General features: G+C 43.4%; 2 protein-coding genes across 5 annotated transcripts in view; one reads left to right on the top strand and one right to left on the bottom strand.

The window, feature by feature from the left end:
* Positions 1-3,039: 3,039 nt before the first annotated feature.
* LOC306985815 (mitochondrial carnitine/acylcarnitine carrier protein) lies at positions 3,040-16,760 on the bottom strand. 2 transcript variants are annotated; one of them, XM_079588492.1, is made up of 10 exons: positions 16,563-16,760; positions 16,095-16,207; positions 15,445-15,519; positions 14,039-14,166; positions 13,739-13,829; positions 9,448-9,565; positions 8,033-8,105; positions 7,852-7,961; positions 6,854-6,975; positions 3,040-3,989 (listed from the first exon to the last, which is right to left on the bottom strand). In XM_079588492.1, the coding sequence occupies exons 2-10, from the start codon at positions 16,203-16,205 to the stop codon at positions 3,927-3,929; spliced, it is 891 nt and encodes a 296-aa protein (XP_079444618.1). In that variant the 5' UTR covers positions 16,206-16,207; positions 16,563-16,760; the 3' UTR covers positions 3,040-3,926. The 2 variants fall into 2 exon arrangements, with proteins under 2 accessions (XP_079444618.1, XP_079444617.1); XM_079588491.1 differs by lacking the exon at positions 16,563-16,760 and having other exon boundaries at positions 16,095-16,304.
* ndnl2 (necdin-like 2) overlaps positions 16,352-21,542 on the top strand; it is a 19,926-nt gene continuing 14,735 nt past the window's right edge. The window contains exons 1-4 of one of the 3 annotated variants that reach the window (XM_079588493.1): positions 16,352-16,366; positions 16,687-16,786; positions 16,902-16,964; positions 17,202-17,312. In XM_079588493.1, coding sequence (XP_079444619.1) covers positions 16,914-16,964; positions 17,202-17,312 — 162 coding nt within the window. In that variant the 5' untranslated portion in view covers positions 16,352-16,366; positions 16,687-16,786; positions 16,902-16,913. Of the gene's footprint in view, positions 16,367-16,647; positions 16,789-16,889; positions 16,965-17,201; positions 17,313-21,542 lie in introns of those variants that run through there. The other 2 variants (XM_079588494.1, XM_079588495.1) reach the window with 2 other exon arrangements.

Genomic DNA, 21,542 nt, shown 5'->3' with positions numbered 1-21,542 from the left:
ACATGCTGCAAAGAAAGTGTCAGTATCTTTTCTTACCTATATTTCATGTTTTTCACTGTCAGATTAAGATTGTCAGGCTCAACATTTCAACTCTGTTGTATGACTAAATGATAGTAAACAACGGTTTAAGAAGAATTCAATAATAGTTTTGAAAAACATTAAAATTTGATGATGTCTTAAATGCCATGTGATGCTACTGTCTTAGCTAAGTATGGAGTTACAGCTACTGTTAGCCAAAAACTTCAACCCCGTCACATTTTTGTATTATAACAGGGTTGAATCGTTGTGACAGGGTTGAATGTTTGACACTTCTTAGTAGATTACTCAATTGTAGACTTGTTGTATTGTGGTGTGAACTGTCAGAAATAATCAATTATGTTTTTTTGTTGAATATTTTCAGACATCCCAATGGCAAAAACAGCAGCAGAGAGGCAAAGACAGTACAGAGCAAGAAGAAATGCAGAGAGAAGGGAAACATATCTCAAATGGAAAGATCAATTGATGTTTGTTATTAATTAATGCTTAAAGGAGAACTCCAGCGCAAAATGAACCTTTGATCTAATTACACATTGTTACCTAGTCAACCGTTATCTGAGATTTGTTTTCATGATTATCGAATGTAAATAGTTTTATCTCTAAAAACAGTTTAGCCTATAACGCTAGTATAACGCTAGTATATTGGGCATTGAGTAATGACAAATAAAAATCGCTTGTTAATACCACTAACAAGGTTCAAAATAGCCCCACACTAACACGGTAGCATAATGAGGGTCCCTACCTTCAACAAATATATCATAAGCACTTACTATAGGTGGGGACCATTGTTGAATATTAAGTCTTTTCTGATGTCTTAACGTCAGATTTCAGGAGATATTGCATCACAATCTTTTGCATAGTCCCCCGGTGTTACGGGAATCTAATAATGTGCCAAAAACTTACTGTAAGTTAAAAGAAAACCATTTAAATTAAATAACTGATCCACCAATATGATGCCATTATCAAACCAATATTTTAAAAACAATGAATTGCGTTTATATAATATATCCCTATTGTTCCATATACTTATGTGGTGAAAAGTTATGCTTGAAAATCAAGGACCATGATAAACAGGCCTGGCGATAAAATTCAGATAATTGGTATTTTGTCAATGTTATAATTACAATTAAGAAGAAAATGTATATTAGTAAGTTTAGAAAGCAAAAAGCTTCAAATGCGGTAAAGATTTCGAACAATCTGACTGAGCCACTTTACTTTAAATGTATTATTTACCATTTCAAAATCCCCAAAACGTAGGCCACCATTTTTATATGAATTCATAATAATTGTTTTCTTTATGTAATGTATTTTGTTTTTCCATATAAAGTCACTCTAAAGCTTTATTTAACTAAATAACAAACACATAACTAAACAAACACATACACAGAATTACGGATATGGGTAAAATGTAAAGTGACTGAAAGGCCGGAGCAGAACAGGGAATGAAGCTGTGAAGAGACCAACCGAAGAACCATCAGTACTTCAAAGCGCTTTTGTTAACAAGAAGCTTCACGACTTATGCTAAACCTCTGTTTAGATTACTTGCATTACTTGCATTGCCTTAGCCGTGGAGCAAGCATCCAGATATGCAGTTCCAGGAGAACGTCTCGATGGCGCTGAAGTTACCGTCGATTTCTCCCGCGCTGAATGTTTGGGCTCTGGGCCGGGTGAGGTCTCGTGAGGGCCGGGTGAGGTCTGGGCCGGGTGAGGTCTCGTGAGGGCCGGGTGAGGTCTGGGCCGGGTGAGGTCTCGTGAGGGCCGGGTGAGGTCTCATGAGGGCCGGGTGAGGTCTCGTGAGGGCCGGGAGAGGTCTCATGAGGGCCGGGTGAGGTCTCGTGAGGGCCGGGTGAGGTCTCGTGAGGGCCGGGTGAGGTCTCGTGAGGGCCGGGTGAGGTCTCGTGAGGGCCGGGAGAGGTCTCGTGAGGGCCGGGAGAGGTCTCGTGAGGGCCGGGTGAGGTCTCGTGAGGGCCGGGTGAGGTCTCGTGAGGGCCGGGAGAGGTCTCGTGAGGGCCGGGTGAGGTCTGGGCTGGGTGAGGTCTGGGCCGGGTGAGGTCTCGTGAGGGCCGGGTGAGGTCTTGTGAGGGCCGGGTGAGGTCTGGGCCGGGTGAGGTCTGGGCCGGGTGAGGTCTGGGCCGGGTGAGGTCTGGGCCGGGTGAGGTCTCTTGAGGGCCGGGTGAGGTCTGGGCCAGGTGAGGTCTCGTGAGGGCCGGGTGAGGTCTCGTGAGGGCCGGGTGAGGTCTGGGCCAGGTGAGGTCTCGTGAGGGCCGGGTGAGGTCTCGTGAGGGCCGGGTGAGGTCTCGTGAGGGCCGGGTGAGGTCTCTTGAGGGCCGGGTGAGGTCTCGTGAGGGCCGGGTGACGTCTCGTGAGGGCCGGGTGAGGTCTCGTGAGGGCCGGGTGAGGTCTCGTGAGGGCCGGGTGAGGTCTCGTGAGGGCCGGGTGAGGTCTGGGCCGGGAGAGGTCTCGTGAGGGCCGGGTGAGGTCTGGGCCAGGTGAGGTCTGGGCCGGGTGAGGTCTGGGCCGGGTGAGGTCTCGTGAGGGCCGGGTGAGGTCTCTTGAGGGCCGGGTGAGGTCTCTTGAGGGCCGGGTGAGGTCTCTTGAGGGCCGGGTGAGGTCTCTTGAGGGCCGGGTGAGGTCTGGGCCAGGTGAGGTCTCGTGAGAGCCAGGTGAGGTCTCTTGAGGGCCGGGTGAGGTCTCGTGAGGGCCGGGTGAGGTGTCGTGAGGGCCGGGTGAGGTCTCGTGAGGGCCGGGTGAGGTCTGGGCCAGGTGAGGTCTCGTGAGGGCCGGGTGAGGTCTGGGCCAGGTGAGGTCTGCCAAATATAATAATGTGCCAAAAACTTACTGTAAGTTAAAAGAAAACCATTTAAATTAAATAACTGATCCACCAATATGATGCCATTATCAAACCAATATTTTAAAAACAATGAATTGCGTTTATATAATATATCCCTATTGTTCCATATACTTATGTGGTAAAAAGTTATATGCAGAATTACACAAAGAAATAAATTGAAAACAAACAACGGCTCTTTATTATCCTTCGAAACATTAACACGTTGAACACTTGATGTTGATCTGTCCATCCACATACACATTGTCAACATACAACAAATAATAAACTATTCCTGCCACCAGCCCACCGATGCAGAGCAGCGCTAGGCTGGCAGTGATGATGCCATTGGCCTGGTTCACCATCGCCCCACATGAGCCTGTTAGTCCAGTCTCTCTTTGCCTGGATTTGGATTACGATGGTGGATTTTCGGAGCAGTACACACGACACCATCATTCTTCATCATCCAGGTGTGCAAGGCTTGTGGCATCATACCCGTAGAGACTGAGGCTGTAATCACCAAAGGGCTTCAGATAATCCTGAGTTAACAGTCTGAACACTTGTGCTTTTCACTTCAGTAGTTTATTAAGACATTATGATCAAGGCACAATATGAAGGATTGATTTCTGCAGTGGTTTACATGCAGATGCTCTCCTCTATGAGAATGAATGTTTGTGGAGTGCAAAGACTGTGGTTTGGACATTAAGTAATAGGTCTATAGAATTAATATTATTTTTACACATACAAGTAGAAATTCATCTCATGTGAGATTACATGGTTTTACATTTTTAAACATCCAGTCAATTCAAACACTGTCAGTTGTAAATTAAACAGTATTGTTATTATTAAATTGCAAATAATTAACATAAAAAGACAACATTCATGATACTTGACTGTAAAGGCACAACATCTGTCCTCTGTTCTACATTAACTGGCATAGAAAAGATAAACCAATATGCATTTGTCTCACTGCCCCTTAAAGGCTGTCAGAAAACAATGCTACATTAAAAAAAACAATGTATTTAAATAATTAAAATAACCCTGGTCAGTTGTCATAGTGAAGTCACCAGTCTGGAGCAATGTAGTTTAGGCACTTTAGCGCAACCTCAAACCCTAGAAAACACGCCTACAAGCCGGAGAAACACACAGAGACGGACACAGTTAAACGCAGAACATTTCAAACATATCAACACTCACTTTAGCATTCTGTGTCCATTGAATAACAACTAATACCCATTACTGTAATACCCCATCACTGTTATACCCATTACTGTAATACCCCATCACTGTTATACCCATTACTGTAATACCCATTACTGTAATACCCATTACTGTAATTCCCCATCACTGTAATACCCATTACTGTAATACCCATTACTGTAATACCCATTACTGTAATACCCATTACTGTCATACCCATTACTGTAATAACCATTACTGTCGTACCCATTACTGTCATACCCATTACTGTAATACCCATTACTGTAATACCCCATCACTGTAATACCCCATCACTGTAATACCCATTACTGTAATACCCATTACTGTAATACCCATTACTGTAATTCCCCATCACTGTAATACCCATTACTGTAATACCCATTACTGTCATACCCATTACTGTAATAACCATTACTGTCATACCCATTACTGTCATACCCATCACTGTCATACCCATTACTGTCATACCCATTACGGCCCGGACGAAAACCGCACTGTTCCTCCTGAATCTGAGGTTCTACTATCGGCCGTATTCTCCTCTCCAGTACCCTGGCATAGACTTTCCCGGGGAGGCTGAGAAGTGTGATCCCCCTGTAGTTGGAACACACCCTCCGGTCCCCCATCTTAAAAAGAGGGACCACCACCCCAGTCTGCCATCCCAGAGGCACTGTCCCCGACTGCCACGCGATGCTGCAGAGACGTGTCAGCCAAGACAGCCCCGCAACATCCAGAGACTTGAGGTACTCAGGGCGGATCTCATTCACCCCCGGTGCCTTGCCACCGAGGAGTTTTTTGACTACCCCGGTGACTTCAGCTTGGGTGATGGACGAGTCCACCTCTGAGACCTCAGCCTCTGCTTCCTCCATGGAAGACGTGACGGCGGGATTGAGGAGATCCTCGAAGTATTCCTTCCACCGTCCGACAACATCCCCAGTTGAGGTCAACAGCTGCCCACCTCCACTGTAAACAGCGTTGGTAGGGCACTGCTTCCCTCTCCTGAGTCGACGGACGGTTTGCCAGAATCTCTTCGAGGCCAGCCGATAGTCCTTTTCCATGGCCTCACTGAACTCCTCCCAGGCCCAAGTTTTTGCCTCCACAACCACCCGGGCTGCAGTTCGCTTGGCCTGCCGGTACCCGTCAGCTGCCTCAGGAGTCCCACAAGCCAACCAGGCCCGATAGGACTCCTTCTTCAGCTTGACGGCATCCTTTACTTCCGGTGTCCACCACCGGGTTCGAGGATTGCCGCCTCGACAGGCACCGGAGACCTTACGGCCACAGCTCCGAGCGGCCGCTTCGACAATGGAGGTGGAGAACATGGTCCACTCGGACTCAATATCTCCAGCCTCCCTCGGGATCCGGTCGAAGCTCCGCCGGAGGTGGGAGTTGAAGATCTCTCTGACAGGAGACTCGGCCAAACGTTCTCAGCAGACCCTTACAGTACGCTTGGGTCTGCCGAGTCTGTCCAGCTTCCTCTTCCGCCATCGGATCCAACTCACCACCAGGTGGTGATCAGTTGACAGCTCCGCCTCTCTCTTTACCCGAGTGTCCAAGACATACGGCCGCAGGTCAGATGAAACGACCACAAAGTCGAGCATCGACCTACGGCCTAGGGTGTCCTGGTGCCACGTGTACTGATGGACACCCTTATGCTTGAACATGGTGTTCGTTATGGACAAACTGTAACTAGCACAGAAGTCCAATAACTGAACACCGCTCGGGTTCAGATCAGGGGGGCCGTTCATCCCAATCACGCCCCTCCAGGTAACACTGTCGTTGCCCACGTGGGCGTTGAAGTCCCCCAGTAGAACGACGGAGTCTCCAGTCGGAGCACTTTCCAGCACCCCTCCCAGAGACTCCAAGAAGGCCGGGTACTCTGCACTGCCGTTTGGCCCGTAGGCACACACGACAGTGAGAGACCTATCCCCAACCCGTAGGCGCAGGGAAACGACCCTCTCGTTCACCGGGGTAAACTCCAACACATGGCGGCTGAGTTGGGGGGCTATGAGCAAACCCACACCAGCCCGCCGCCTCTCACCATGGGCAACTCCAGAGTGGTGAAGAGTCCATCCTCTCTCAAGGAGTGTGGTTCCAGAGCCCAAGCCGTGCGTAGAGGTGATTCCAACTATCTCTAGTTGGAACCTCTCAACCTCACGCACAATCTCAGGCTCCTTCCCCGCCAGCGAGGTGACGTTCCACGTCCCTAGAGCTAGTTTCCGTGTCCAGGGATCGGGTTGTCGAGGCCCCCGCCTTCTGTAATACCCATCACTGTAATACCCATTACTGTAATTCCCATTACTGTAATACCCATTACAAAATGCAGAGTTGTGAGAAAATGTCTGTGAACAACTGGAAGGGTCAGGATTTGTGCCTACAATGTGATCATCTGACCCCCATTATGATATTTTAAAGGTTTCCTACAATAGGTTTATGTACATGCATCTAATGTCAAAATACACTTTAATTTTCTCATAATTCAGATTTTTCATGTAACGTCAGGCCCGCCTGCAGGGCGAAACAAGGCTTTCCTACATCGCCCGCCAGTCACTTTTACCACGTTTGTACTAATAAGGAAGTGATATGAAAAGGCCAAATTCAATATACACCTTATTGATTCATAATTTACAGGCAATCAGATGAACCTAGAAATTAAACATTATTTTTTTTTCCATAGAAAACTATTATAAAGAATAAAATTCGAATCGTCTCAACCATTTTCCACATCTCCAAATGAAGTGCTGATAGTGTACATGCATGTGTGTGTTGTCTCACCGCATTAGCTGGAAATGCTCGTAACATGACTGCGCTCAAGCCTTTGTAGAGAGCGCGAGCGCCTTCGTCCCGTAGCAGTGTCCTCAACACGTCTCTTAAACCCTGGTAACGCCCGTCTGCGGCTGCGGGACAGAGACCACAGCACATCGGCCACTTTTACAGTCCAATATTGGCACCCTTGGTAATTATCACTTCAAAAATTCTTCCATTCAAAGTATTCACAATAATGTAACCTTTAAATAAAGTCAGATTTATGTATATATATTAAAATAAAAATGTAATGTTGCAATTGGTTAACAATGAACTAAATTCCATTCTTGAGCAATTAAAAAAAAAAATGTTCAAAACCGCATTCTTGCTAATTAAACAAGGGTAACATCCAGTGATCGTCAGTTCTGTGGGAGAGAACGCCTTGAGGTCAGAGGTCAGAGGAGAACGGCCAGACTGGTTCCAGTGGACAGAAGCACAACAGAAACTGTTGTTGGTTAAACAAAGGTAAAGCCTGTGTTTAGACTATGGCCAAAGAAGAACTTTTACTTTATTTAACTAAATGTTCATTTAAAAGCAGCCTACTTCAGTGTAACATGTTACCATATCTCCACGTTTAACATTGAGAATTATAATGATTGTTCAGTGACGATTGGGTGCGGATATGTAAATCAGAGAGAATCATAGGTTCGAGTGGATGATTTATTTTAACAGTAGATTCGGTTGAACAAACTGATCCGCATATCTCTAACTGACAAATGATTCTGTTGCCAGTCATAACTCTCAGGATCCATTTCTGACAATCCTCCTCCTAAATATTGCTTTTTACTTTTACTTTACATATGAAGGAATCCCAAAGTAATCCGATTACAGTACTTCCATATTGTGGTGCTTGGATTATGTTACTGAATACTTTTTCATGAATCATTTGTAACTGTAACGGGATACATCTTTACAGTAACCCGCCCAACTCTGACATTGACACACATTCAGCAGAAATGTTTGTGTACCGGTCTGGTAGTTTGACTTCAGCACGTCTGCAGGCAGAGCGATCAGCCAGTTCACCATGCCGGCCACCCCCCCCGCCAGAAGGACTCTGGACGTGCTGAGCTGATGGACACTGGGGAAATCTGCCAACATTAGCTCTCAATCTGGACATGTGTACAGTCAGGACAACACACTGATCCTCACCTCTCTCCATCAGGGGTCAGGTGCTGTTTTAAGCAGTCATATGTTAGAAAGTATATGCCGTTTGAGGGCACATCTAAATCAAGCAAAAAGAAAACGATGTTAGTGTTTATCACAATCATCTTCATAAAATGCATATCTGTGGTCCTTAAAGCAGATTAACAATTCCCTTACAAGCATACGTTTATTCAAGTGTGCTTTTAGTATTCTTCTTTTAAACTAAAACAATAAGTATACTTTCAGTCTATTTTGTATGTACTTCTCAGAAATATACTTAAAATTACACTAAAGTATACTTCCCCTATACTGACAGAAAAGTACTTGTCCTCAATCTCTCGATCAGATATAGTTTTCTAAGTATACTTGGCTTGTAGTTGTGTTTACACTTGTGATTGAGTAGCCTATTAAATACTTTTTCCCCACATAGTTTTACAAACTGTCTTATAAACGTACATGTTTTGGCATATAATAGATGTGTTTTAAAACATTGATTTATAAAGACAACAAATATGTTCATAATTCTGAGTATGTGAATGTTTTGTGTAGGCTAGTCCACTGGTAGTGTGCATTGGAATGTGCTTCAAATCTACTTAAAGTACAAGTAAAGGTATATATTTCAAGTATAAAAATGAATACCTAAATAAAATATAAATAGTAAACTATAAGTATGATGTTAAGTTAACTTAAAGAAAACGTACAAGTACACATGCAGTATAAAACTACTAAAATAGTAGTTTACAGAGAGTATACTTCAAAGTGTACTAAACAATGTGCAACACGTATTTGACTCGTAAACTATCAGTGTAAGTTTACTTGTGGTACAGACGTGATGTATTGTTTCTGCCTTAAATTATTATATTGTTTAAATGAATACATTATTAGCTAACTGTGTGATTTGTATATGTACATTTCTGAAATACATAATTTAGACAGTCATCAAAATTATAATGTGGACTCATGCATTTTCTGTGAAGATGCTTTGAAACGATGTGTATTGTGAAAAGCGCTATACAAATAAATGTGAATTGAATATAGTTGCAGTACAAACGAAAAACGTAGTTGTAAATTAGTTGTGTACTCAAAGTTTACTAGTCCCAATTAGTATTGAAATAGTACACTTACAAGCTTATAACTAGTACCTTGATATTAGTATACTTACTAAACAAAAATGAACTTGAAGTATACCTTGTTTTTTTGTAAGGGTTTCTATTCTGATAAAATACACAACATAGTAACGGCTATGGCACGACAAACTGGTTCACCAAGTCAATGTGTGCAGCATCCATAAAGGACACCTGTTAATCACACGCACACACACACACACACACACACACACACACACACACACACACACACACACACACACACACACACACACACACACACACACACACACACACACACACACACACACACACCTCTGATTAGAGTAAGAACAGTGCCCTTGTAGACACTGCAAATTCCCTTTTCCTTATAAAGTCTGAGTCCACAATCCACTGGTCCGGTGTACTTCAGCTGCCCGGCCGAGGACTGGGTCTACAACAAACATGCAATCGTCAAATACATATACAGTTTTACTATTCTTTCTTTTGAAGTTTCAAGGGATTTATAAATGTGACTCTTGTGACTAGGCCCAATGTGATTTCACAGACACAATGTAAATTTCTGTAGCGGTTTGGTTTGGTTTAGAAATGTTCCCAGTTTCCTTTAGTTCCAGTTTCCCCGCTCTGTTTAGTTTCCCTGGTACTCATTATTACTCCCTAGTGTGTTTCAACAGTTACTCTTTGATTAATTAATTATGTTTATTTACCTGTTCCTCTATCTAGTTTACTTTATTTGTATTGTGTGTGTGCGTGTGTGTGTATATATATATATACTCCTGTGTTTTAGTCATTGTGTCACGGACAGGAGTAGAGGATCTTAAAACGCAGCGTGAAGTTTATTTAACAAAGACAAGATAGCATTATCCAAACATAACGGTAATCCAAACAGAAGAAGAGCAACGTAACAGTGTGTATAACACAAACGGAAACAGAGGGCGTTATATACAGATGAACAACTGAACTAATGTGGGCAGTTGTGCTCTAATCAATCAAACAATGAATTACCATGACAACCAGGGACAAAGGCAACATATGGAACGCAGGAAACAAACTAGTCAGTGAACATGAGACCAAAACACAGACAAAACGTGACGCCCTGCTCGTCGGTTCTCGTTCATGTATAGTGTGGTTTATGAATCTGGAGTTAATTCTAGTTTTCCTGAGTATTTGAGTTTAAAAAAGGCTGTTCCCTTCGAACGGTCACTCGTAGTGTAAAACTCATTTTCTCCGATTACTGAAGCCTTTTATAAAATCCGGCAGTGCTACTGCACAGCCACAACAGTGCAGTGATCTACACGAACGCTATTGGCTGGGCAGTGGGAACTACACAAACCTATGGCGGAGTGGCATAACGGCGCGAACCAATCGGTGCACAGCCCGCCGATCCGAGCGCAGAGCCCGCCAGAAGGGGCGGGGCACCTGCCTATGAAAGCAGATCATTTCGCCATATGATTCAGATTTAAAAGAGCAAGCGACGTTGTTTCCAATGTTGCGCCGTGATTGTGGCCCATGCAGAGCTCCTCTGCATCCTGACGGGTGTCGCCTGGGCAAAGTCCAGTCTCTCCGCTCTCGGATTGCATTTTTTTCAGAATGCAGCTCCGCCCCTCGCGCTCTTCTGTTTTCTTTCTCCCACGAGCCTCGGAGAAAGAAACAGCGGGGCCAGAGGGTTGAGCAATTGGATGTTAGTGAGCTCACGCCGGCTCAGACCCCGCATGCCTCACTTTCTCCGAAGAGAGAGATGTCACCTGTGCTTTTCACCCGTCCAGACCAGCACCCCTCGTGTGACGCGAGCGGCCTCGTCTCGCTTGGTTGATCCGAAGAGGATCTTCACGATGACTCCATGTCATTGGCGGCCTCGGACGCGGAGGATTAGTTGGGCTCAGTGGATGAGTCCCCTTGCCGTCCAGAGAACACGACGACGGCAGAGCTGGACCGGACGCCGAGCTGATCCACGTTCTGTCTGAAGCTGATGAAGAGCTCGGCCTCGACTGGCCTTCTGCCGAGGAGGCCACACGCAGCCGCCTGGACGAATGGTTTCTGCCGGGGCGCCAGCAGTCCCTCGTCAGCGATCTGCACAGTTCTTCCCCGAAGTTCACAATGAACTTACAAAGCCGTGGTGTACCCCCTACTCAGCCCGCCTACGCACTTCTACTTCCGCTACGCTCTACGCCGCTGTGGAGAAGGGTTATGAGGAGCTGCCCCCCCCGAGAGAAAGCCGTGGCTGCGCACCTTTGCCCACCCACTGCTATTGGATGGAAATCCAAGGTGGCTCATCCATCCGAGCCCTCGCTGGGAGGGCTTACGTGTCCTCTGGGCAGGCAGGCTCTGCCCTCCACACCCCGGCGGTCCTCCAGGTGTTCCAGGCCAAGCTCCCCCCGTCTATGGATGAGTCTGGACCGGACCTAGCTGCATTTCATGACCTCCTCAGCACTACGGACCTGGCCCTGTGCGCCACGAAAGCCACCGCTCAGGTTATTGGAAGAGCCATGGCCAGTTTAGGGGGGCTGGAGCGCCACGTATGGCTTAATCTGACCGAGATCAAGGATGCGGATAGAACGGCCTTCTTTGACTCTTCTATTTCCACCACTGGTCTCTTTGGCCCCGCGGTGGACGGCTTCGCTGAGCACTTCGCGACAGCACAGAAAGCATCGCCGGATATGCGACACTCCCTGCCCAAGCGCTCTAGCTCTAGGCCGACTCAGCACCCGCCACCACGCCTGAGTGACGACAGCGCCTAATCAGGCGAAACGTTTCCCGCCTAAGCGTCAGGGACCCCGGCCTAGGATTATGCTGGACCCTGAGCCACCAAAGCAGTCCTGATCATCCGGGTGTCGGGTGTCGGCACCCTGTGCAAATGCAGTGTACCGCCACCCGCAATTATTCAGCCCATAGCCAGCCTGGCCGAGGCATGGAGAGCCATCCCTGGCGTGTCAAACTGGGTACTGAACACAATAGAACGAGGTTAGTCGCTTAATTTAGCTCGCAAACCACCCCACTTCGCACGTATAGTTGACTCTTCGATGAAGAGCAGCGTAAAGTGGTTCTTCGCGTCCTCCGCACTGAAGTAATAAGCTTACTAGCAAAAGGTGCTATGGAAACAGTTCCTCCGTCCCCCATAGCGAGTCAGGCTTCTACAGCCGTTGCTTCCTCGTTCCAGAGAAGGACGGCGGCCTCAGGCACATCCTAGATCTCAGACATCTGAACAAGGCCCTTTGTGAAACGGACGTTCAAGATGCTAACCCTGACACAAATCCTCGTGCTAATACGCCCGGGGGATTGGTTTTTCTCAGTGATCTGAAAGATGCTTACTTTCATATCCAAATAGCCCCCCGTCACAGACCGTTTTTGAGATTCAAAAATGATGGCGGTTTTGCTGGCCCTCAAAACCTTCCTACCACACCTGACAGGTCACCATGTCTTAGTCCGATTGGACAACACGACAGTAGTGTCCTACATAAACCAGCAGACGGACTCAGGTCGAGACCTCTGTACAGGCTAGCCAGACGCCGCCTCTTATGGGCACAACTCAACCTGCGATCGCTGAGAGAAACGCACGTGCCGGGCAAACTGAACACACCCATGTTCCCAGTGGAATGGACCCTTCATCCCCAGACGGTTCAAACGATCTGGAGTATTTTCTCGACCTCTTCGCCTCCGAAGACAACTCTCACTGCCCAATATTCTTCTCAAAGGTCAGGAATACGCTGGCCCACGAATTCTTCGTAAGCTTCGGCGGCCGCACCAAAGGGCTTCCGGTCACGAAGCAAAGATTATCCCGCGGGATAGTAGATGCTATGGCTTCAGCTTACGCTTCAATGGGCCTCCAATGGCCCAGCGGCGTCAGAGCACACTCCACCTCCTGGGCGATGTCCAGTGGGAGGTCTGTTGGCGATATATGTGCGGCCCTCGCCGTCCACCTTCGCCGGATTTTATAACCTGGAAGTCCCTGCGCTACAGGGACATATCCTCTCTGTATAGTTGGAGCTGGCCTCTGAAAGAGCCCGGCCCACCATTACTCTGGTCCGACCAATCTCTGAACCCGCTTCAGGGCACGATTGCCCATTATCCCTACTGCCCTCGGGCCTTGTCCAAGTGTCCCAGGCTGGGGCCAGAGAGCATGTCGTTCGGCTTGAACATAGCACGGCGTGAATGGATTGGTTACCTATCGCGTCGAGCAGACGTAATACTCGTTCCCTTATCTCAGGAACTGAGGTTACGTGAGTAACCGAGTCGTTATTTATATCTTCTTTCATCTTCTTTGTGAGCTGCTAACGGTAGTGGACTCCTAAGAGTGATAAATTAACAAAATTGTCAGTGTTTTGGTTCTCAATAACAGTTTTTTTCTGTTATAGTCTTGTGCTTTCTGACAGTAAAATAGTTTACATTAAGTGAGCTATACAGTATGTTGCTATAGTAAATTGGTTAGGCTTCATTCATGAGTCTTTTTATTACCATAATAATGGTGTCCATACTATGGATACATGTATATTTATGACAGTACTGTGTGTGTGTGTGTGTGTGTGTGTGTGTGTGTGTGTGTGTGTGTGTGTGTGTGTGTGTGTGTGTGTGTGTGAGAGTGTGTGTGTGTGTCAGTAATGTGCCCTGCCTGAAGTAAACACTTGATTCTCTCTCCAGGGGCCACGATCACAGTGGTGAACACTCCTGCCAGCATCCCTGCCATGCAGATCTGTGTGTACCTGACAGAGATAAAGCCAGAGGAGAAACACATCTGTTCACCTGCTGCTGTCTTCAGCTACATGAAGATAAACATACATGAGCTTTTATTAAGACTACACATTGTACCTTCAGACACATCATGGACATTGAGCGTGTTAATTGTGACATATTCAGCACAGACTTGACATCATTGTAAATGACAAACGTCCCGTGTCTCTGCTGTACTAACGTGATTGGTACGGTGGGGTCCCGTTGCAGAAGCTCCTTTCCCAGCCCAAAGCCAAAGAAGTTCAGTGCCATCATCGGGGTGACACCCGCCAGCGGAGCACCCATGCCTTTATACAGGCCCAGTACCCCCTGCAGACAGCAGAGCACGGTGAGGAACGACACGCTTATGTGGATGAATCCGTGGATCTTAACCGTTGAGTCGTACGTCAGCTGGGATAACTTAGCAGACAGCAGGTTAGCAATATATATATGCTTTTAAATTTACTTCTCATAGTCAAGTCAAGTCATCTTCATTTATATAGCGCTTTTAACAATGTAGATTGTTTCAAAGCTGCTTTACAGAGATAAACGTATAATTTAAGGTAACAGATTGTTTTGTCTTTATAGCGGTTCTTGAATATTTTCCAGCTAAAGTTAGTTTTGATTGATTCACTTCCGTCGAAAGGATCATTAGTTATTAAATTAGGGGCCGCTGAGACGACACCGTTCTCTCTACACAGACTTTAAACGCGAACCTGTGGGAAACACTGATGGTCACGTGCGCATCAAGAATTAATTATATAGTTATGTGCGTTTGAATATATGTGCGCATGTTTGTAATTCTCTACAAACCAAGCCTAAACAAACTACTTGTCCTGCCTATAAATTTGATACAGAATTTTATTTTATCACTACGGGCGAATTTTCCACAATGCTTTATCCTTTGTTGTTGATGTTGTTGTCAAAGGTTGTGCATCCAATCAAAGTATTTTATTTAAATTAATATTTCACTTGTCATATACAAATATGACACACTGAATGTTTATCCAGAGTGTTGTCATGACTGGAATAAATGTATTATTAATTACATTTATAGACCTTTTTTAGTACAATAAACTAATTTGGTCACCGTCAATTGTAGGTCCTCAAGCAAAACCAGCAGAGAGCCACTGAACAAAATGACCGCGTACACTTGGTATTAAATGTCAAGAAAAAAGATGCTGTTACATAATTAACTTATTTTGCTAAATCAACACTGTTATTGAACCGACTGGAATCAACATCAAACGAACTCAAGCTGAATAACGACGACACTATTGTCTTCTGTAGAGCTGCTTATGGTTCAATATTGATTATCTTTACACAGTTATTGAACTGAGCTGAGCTGAATAATGACACTAGTATATTGCCACAGCTGCTTTACAGCACAATGTGAATTTGTCTGATATTTGATGAAGTTTGCATCATTGATTCTCTGTTATTATTTCCGTTTATCACTGTGAAGCTGCTTTGAAACAATCTGTATTTTATAGAAATAAAGCTGACTTCACCAGACTTGAGTTTGAGGTCATTTTCCATGTCACTTATATCAGTAATAGTGGGGAGTGTGTGCTCTTCCAAAAGCATTAGCCTACAGAAAGCTATTACCTCTTTGAAAACAGTCTTCCGGAGGCAGTCATATGTTCCTCTGTAGACAACACTTCCCTGAGTTTGCAGACGGACCTGTGGAAACATGAACACTCACATCACATGTCTCGCAGCACTGTGAAGAAAGACACATTTATCTGGAGGGGGTCTTGAGAACAATTCGAGATAAAGCGTGGTCTAATAAAAACTGATACAGCCCTAAGTCAGTAAAAGCTGGCGTTATCTGTGTTATTCGCTCCCTCTGTGTCTTTGGATAACATATCACTGCTGTCACAAATGTGAAGTTACTTCATCTGTCCTCCAAACATTAACCACCCTAAAACTGCTGAGCAATCATTTACTGACTGAAGGACTTGTGAAGAGAAATCAAGTAAAATGCATTCCTGCACTATTGTCTGTAAGTGTAATGTCATATAAACCAGAACTGAATTAATGTTGCACAATACTTGTGTACTTATTCTGATCTTCTATGTACATATTATAGTATCAGAATAGCAGTATAGCACTATGATTATGTTTATCACCCCAAAGTTCCTACTAAATCATGTTAAAGCAGATAACAAATATGACTTTATAAATGACACCCTTGTCATGTATGTTCCTCTTGAGCTCTGTTATTTGATGAATCGTGTTGCTCTTGGGAAGTTTACCTTGATAGTGTCCAGCGGGTGTCCAGCGAATAAGAGACAGAGCCCACCAACCCCTCCAGCCACGAAGTTCTTCAGAGGAGAAGCCCTTCTGTCGGACTCCACAGCCTCCATTACTGCACCACAAAACAGAATATAATATCCCGGAGAGCCCAACTAACATTACTCTGAGTGTCTGCGCTCTCCTCAGTGATCATCTGCTTTAACTTTACTATTTCCCTGAGCTTGCGGAACACCTTTCAACCTTTTACAATCGCCTCCTCTAACGGCAATTGGTATGAATTGCATGTAGAATGGAATAAAATAGAATTAAAGATTATTATTATTGTTATTAGCCCGAAAGCCAGTGGCGTGCCCCCTGTTCCCCCAATTCTTGAAAATTTTCGTCTTACTGCTTTATTTTTGACTTGACAGAAAGTTTTATTTTGTGTAAATTAATTTTAAATGTAAATTTTAAAAAGTCGTAATTACTTTTTTTTTCATATCCACACGACGAAGCAGCTTATGGTAAACATAGACAACTAAATAAATAAATGAACGAATGAATGAAAGCCGTGGGAGCCCTGGCGCTGTTGTAACGGCTGCTGTCCTGCAGATGGCGGCGGTGTGACGAGGATCAGCTCCAGCGCACTCTCATCAGGAGCAGAAGAAGAAGAAATAACCGGGAAACTGCAATGATAGAGCATCACTGACAGGTGAAAACAGTTTTAAACATCTTATCCTGTATTGTTATTATTATCATTAATCTTTACTCAACCGTATGTAATGTTAATGGTTTATGTAATTGAATCTGTTGGTCCTGGTGCTCAGGGATCGATCGCTATGTCTCAGAGGAAGAAATCGGTTTCAGCTTCTCAGAACAAAACCCAGAGAGTAAGAGATCACATTTACAAACGTGCTAAATACACAACATAAACATGTTTGAAAACAGAAGAGCAACTTACATTCTGAAGTTTGAGAGCTGCTTTGGTAAGAAGTTCAACACTTTTAAGAACAACACATTGTCAATGATTGTTGCGTGTGTGTGTGTGTGTGTGTGTGTGTGTGTGTGTGTGTGTGTGTGTGTGTGTGTGTGTGTGTGTGTGTGTGTGTGTGTGTGTGTGTGTGTAGCGCTCTCAGGCATCACTGAATGAGGATGAGGAGGCCTCCTTCAGCCAGGTGTCATCATCACAGGTCCAGAGAGCCCGGGAGAACTTCACGTCTGACCAGATAGACCGCAAGGTGCTGGTGCTCCTCTTTTCTTTAGGACACACATGTTTCTTTAGGACACACATGTTTCTTTAGGACACACATGTTTCTTTAGGACACACATGTTTCTTTAGGACACACATGTTTCTTTAGGACACACATGTTTCTTTAGGACACACATGTTTCTATAGGATACACTGGTTTCTATAGGACACACATGTTTCTTTAGGACACACATGTTTCTATAGGATACACTGGTTTCTTTAGGACACACATGTTTCTTTAGGACACACATGTTTCTATAGGATACACATGTTTCTTTAGGACACACATGTTTCTATAGGATACACATGTTTCTATAGGACACACATGTTTCTATAGGACACACATGTTTCTATAGGACACACATGTTTCTATAGGACACGCATGTTTCTTTAGGACACGCATGTTTCTTTAGGACACACATGTTTCTATAGGATACACATGTTTCTATAGGATACACATGTTTCTTTAGGACACACATGTTTCTATAGGATACACATGTTTCTATAGGACACACATGTTTCTTTAGGACACGCATGTTTCTTTAGGACACGCATGTTTCTTTAGGACACACATGTTTCTATAGGATACACATGTTTCCATAGGACACACATGTTTCTATAGGACACACGTTTCTATAGGACACGCATGTTTCTATAGGACACGCATGTTTCTTTAGGACACACACGTTTCTTTAGGACACACACGTTTCTTTAGGACACACATGTTTCTTTAGGACACACATGTTTCTTTAGGACACACATGTTTCTATAGGATACACATGTTTCTATAGGACACACATGTTTCTATAGGATACACATGTTTCTATAGGACACACATGTTTCTATAGGACACACATGTTTCTATAGGACACACATGTTTCTATAGGACACACATGTTTCTATAGGACACACATGTTTCTATAGGGCACACATGTTTCTATAGGGCACACATGTTTCTATAGGACACACATGTTTCTATAGGGCACACATGTTTCTATAGGGCACACATGTTTCTATAGGGCACACATGTTTCTATAGGACACACATGTTTCTATAGGGCACACATGTTTCTATAGGGCACACATGTTTCTATAGGGCACACATGTTTCTATAGGACACACATGTTTCTATAGGATACGCATGTTTCTATAGGATACACATGTTTCTATAGGACACACATGTTTCTATAGGACACACATGTTTCTATAGGACACACATGTTTCTATAGGACACGCATGTTTCTATAGGATACACATGTTTCTATAGGACACACATGTTTCTATAGGACACACGTTTCTATAGGACACACACGTTTCTATAGGACGCACTGGTTTCTATAGGACGCACTGGTTTCTATAGGATACACATGTTTCTATAGGATACGCATGTTTCTATAGGATACACATGTTTCTATAGGATACGCATGTTTCTATAGGATACGCATGTTTCTATAGGATACGCATGTTTCTATAGGATACACATGTTTCTATAGGATACACATGTTTCTATAGGATGCACTGGTTTCTATAGGATACACATGTTTCTATAGGATACGCATGTTTCTATAGGATACACATGTTTCTATAGGATACACATGTTTCTATAGGACACACATGTTTCTATAGGACACACATGTTTCTATAGGACACACATGTTTCTATAGGACACACATGTTTCTATAGGACACGCATGTTTCTTTAGGACACACATGTTTCTATAGGATACACATGTTTCTATAGGACACACATGTTTCTATAGGACACACATGTTTCTATAGGACGCACTGGTTTCTATAGGATGCACTGGTTTCTATAGGATGCACTGGTTTCTATAGGATGCACATGTGTGTTCTTTAGGACACACATGTTTCTTTAGGACACACATGTTTCTTTAGGACACACATGTTTCTTTAGGACACACATGTTTCTTTAGGATACACATGTTTCTATAGGACACGCATGTTTCTTTAGGATACACATGTTTCTATAGGACACACGTTTCTATAGGATACACATGTTTCTATAGGATACACATGTTTCTTTAGGATACACATGTTTCTATAAGACACACATGTTTCTATAGGATACACGTTTCTATAGGATACGCATGTTTCTATAGGATACGCATGTTTCTATAGGATACGCATGTTTCTATAGGATACGCATGTTTCTATAGGACACGCATGTTTCTATAGGATACGCATGTTTCTATAGGATACGCATGTTTCTATAGGATACGCATGTTTCTATAGGATACGCATGTTTCTATAGGATACGCATGTTTCTATAGGATACGCATGTTTCTATAGGACACACATGTTTCTTTAGGATACACATGTTTCTTTAGGACACACATGTTTCTATAGGATACACTGGTTTCTATAGGATACACATGTTTCAATAGGACACACATGTTTCTATAGGACACACATGTTTCTTTAGGACACACATGTTTCTTTAGGATACACTGGTTTCTTTAGGACACACATGTTTCTATAGGACACACATGTTTCTTTAGGACACACTGGTTTCTTTAGGACACACATGTTTCTTTAGGACACACATGTTTCTTTAGGACACACATGTTTCTATAGGACACACATGTTTCAATAGGATACACATGTTTCTTTAGGACACACATGTTTCTATAGGACACACATGTTTCTTTAGGACACACATGTTTCTTTAGGATACACTGGTTTCTTTAGGACACACATGTTTCTATAGGACACACATGTTTCTTTAGGACACACTGGTTTCTTTAGGACACACATGTTTCTATAGGACACACATGTTTCTATAGGACACACATGTTTCAATAGGATACACATGTTTCTTTAGGACACACATGTTTCTATAGGACACGCATGTTTCTATAGGACACACATGTTTCTTTAGGATACACATGTTTCTTTAGGACACACATGTTTCTATAGGATACACTGGTTTCTATAGGATACACATGTTTCAATAGGACACACATGTTTCTATAGGACACACATGTTTCTTTAGGACACACATGTTTCTTTAGGATACACTGGTTTCTTTAGGACACACATGTTTCTATAGGACACACATGTTTCTTTAGGACACACATGTTTCTTTAGGACACACATGTTTCTATAGGACACACATGTTTCAATAGGATACACATGTTTCTTTAGGACACACATGTTTCTTTAGGACACACATGTTTCTTTAGGACACACATGTTTCTTTAGGACACACATGTTTCTATAGGACACACATGTTTCTATAGGATACACATGTTTCTATAGGACACACATGTTTCTATAGGATACACATGTTTCTTTAGGATACACATGTTTCTATAGGATACACATGTTTCTATAGGATACACATGTTTCTATAGGATACACATGTTTCTATAGGATACACATGTTTCTATAGGATACACATGTTTCTATAGGATACACATGTTTCTATAGGATACACTGGTTTCTATAGGACACACTGGTTTCTATAGGACACACATGTTTCTTTAGGATACACATGTTTCTTTAGGACACACATGTTTCTATAGGACACACATGTTTCTATAGGATACACATTTTTCTTTAGGACACACATGTTTCTATAGGATACACATGTTTCTATAGGATGCACTGGTTTCTATAGGATGCACTGGTTTCTATAGGATACACATGTTTCTATAGGATACACATGTTTCTATAGGATACACATGTTTCTATAGGATACACATGTTTCTATAGGATACACATGTTTCTATAGGATACACATGTTTCTATAGGATACACATGTTTCTATAGGATACACATGTTTCTATAGGACACACATGTTTCTATAGGATACACATGTTTCTATAGGATACACATGTTTCTATAGGATACACATGTTTCTATAGGATACACATGTTTCTATAGGATGCACTGGTTTCTATAGGATGCACTGGTTTCTATAGGATACACATGTTTCTATAGGATACACATGTTTCTATAGGATACACATGTTTCTATAGGATACACATGTTTCTATAGGATACACATGTTTCTATAGGATACACATGTTTCTATAGGACACACATGTTTCTTTAGGACACACATGTTTCTTTAGGACACACATGTTTCTTTAGGATACACATGTTTCTATAGGATACACATGTTTCTATAGGACACACATGTTTCTTTAGGACACACATGTTTCTATAGGATACACATGTTTCTATAGGATACACATGT

Source organism: Phoxinus phoxinus, assembly GCF_949152265.1.
Source record: "Phoxinus phoxinus genome assembly, chromosome: 18".
NCBI lineage: Eukaryota > Metazoa > Chordata > Actinopteri > Cypriniformes > Leuciscidae > Phoxinus > Phoxinus phoxinus.
Note: the sequence above shows the minus strand (reverse complement) of the source record. Positions and strands in the feature narration are given on the sequence as shown.

Coding starts and splice junctions, on each gene's coding strand:
- LOC306985815 (XM_079588492.1), bottom strand. CDS start 16,205: ATGGAGGCTGTGGAGTCCGACAGAAGGGCTTCTCCTCTGAAGAACTTC. Junction 8,106..9,447: donor TGTTCTTACTCTAATCAGAG/GTGTGTGTGTGT, acceptor TGCTTGATTTAG/ATGTGCCCTCAAACGGCATA. Junction 7,962..8,032: donor CTGACCCCTGATGGAGAGAG/GTGAGGATCAGT, acceptor AGATTTCCCCAG/TGTCCATCAGCTCAGCACGT.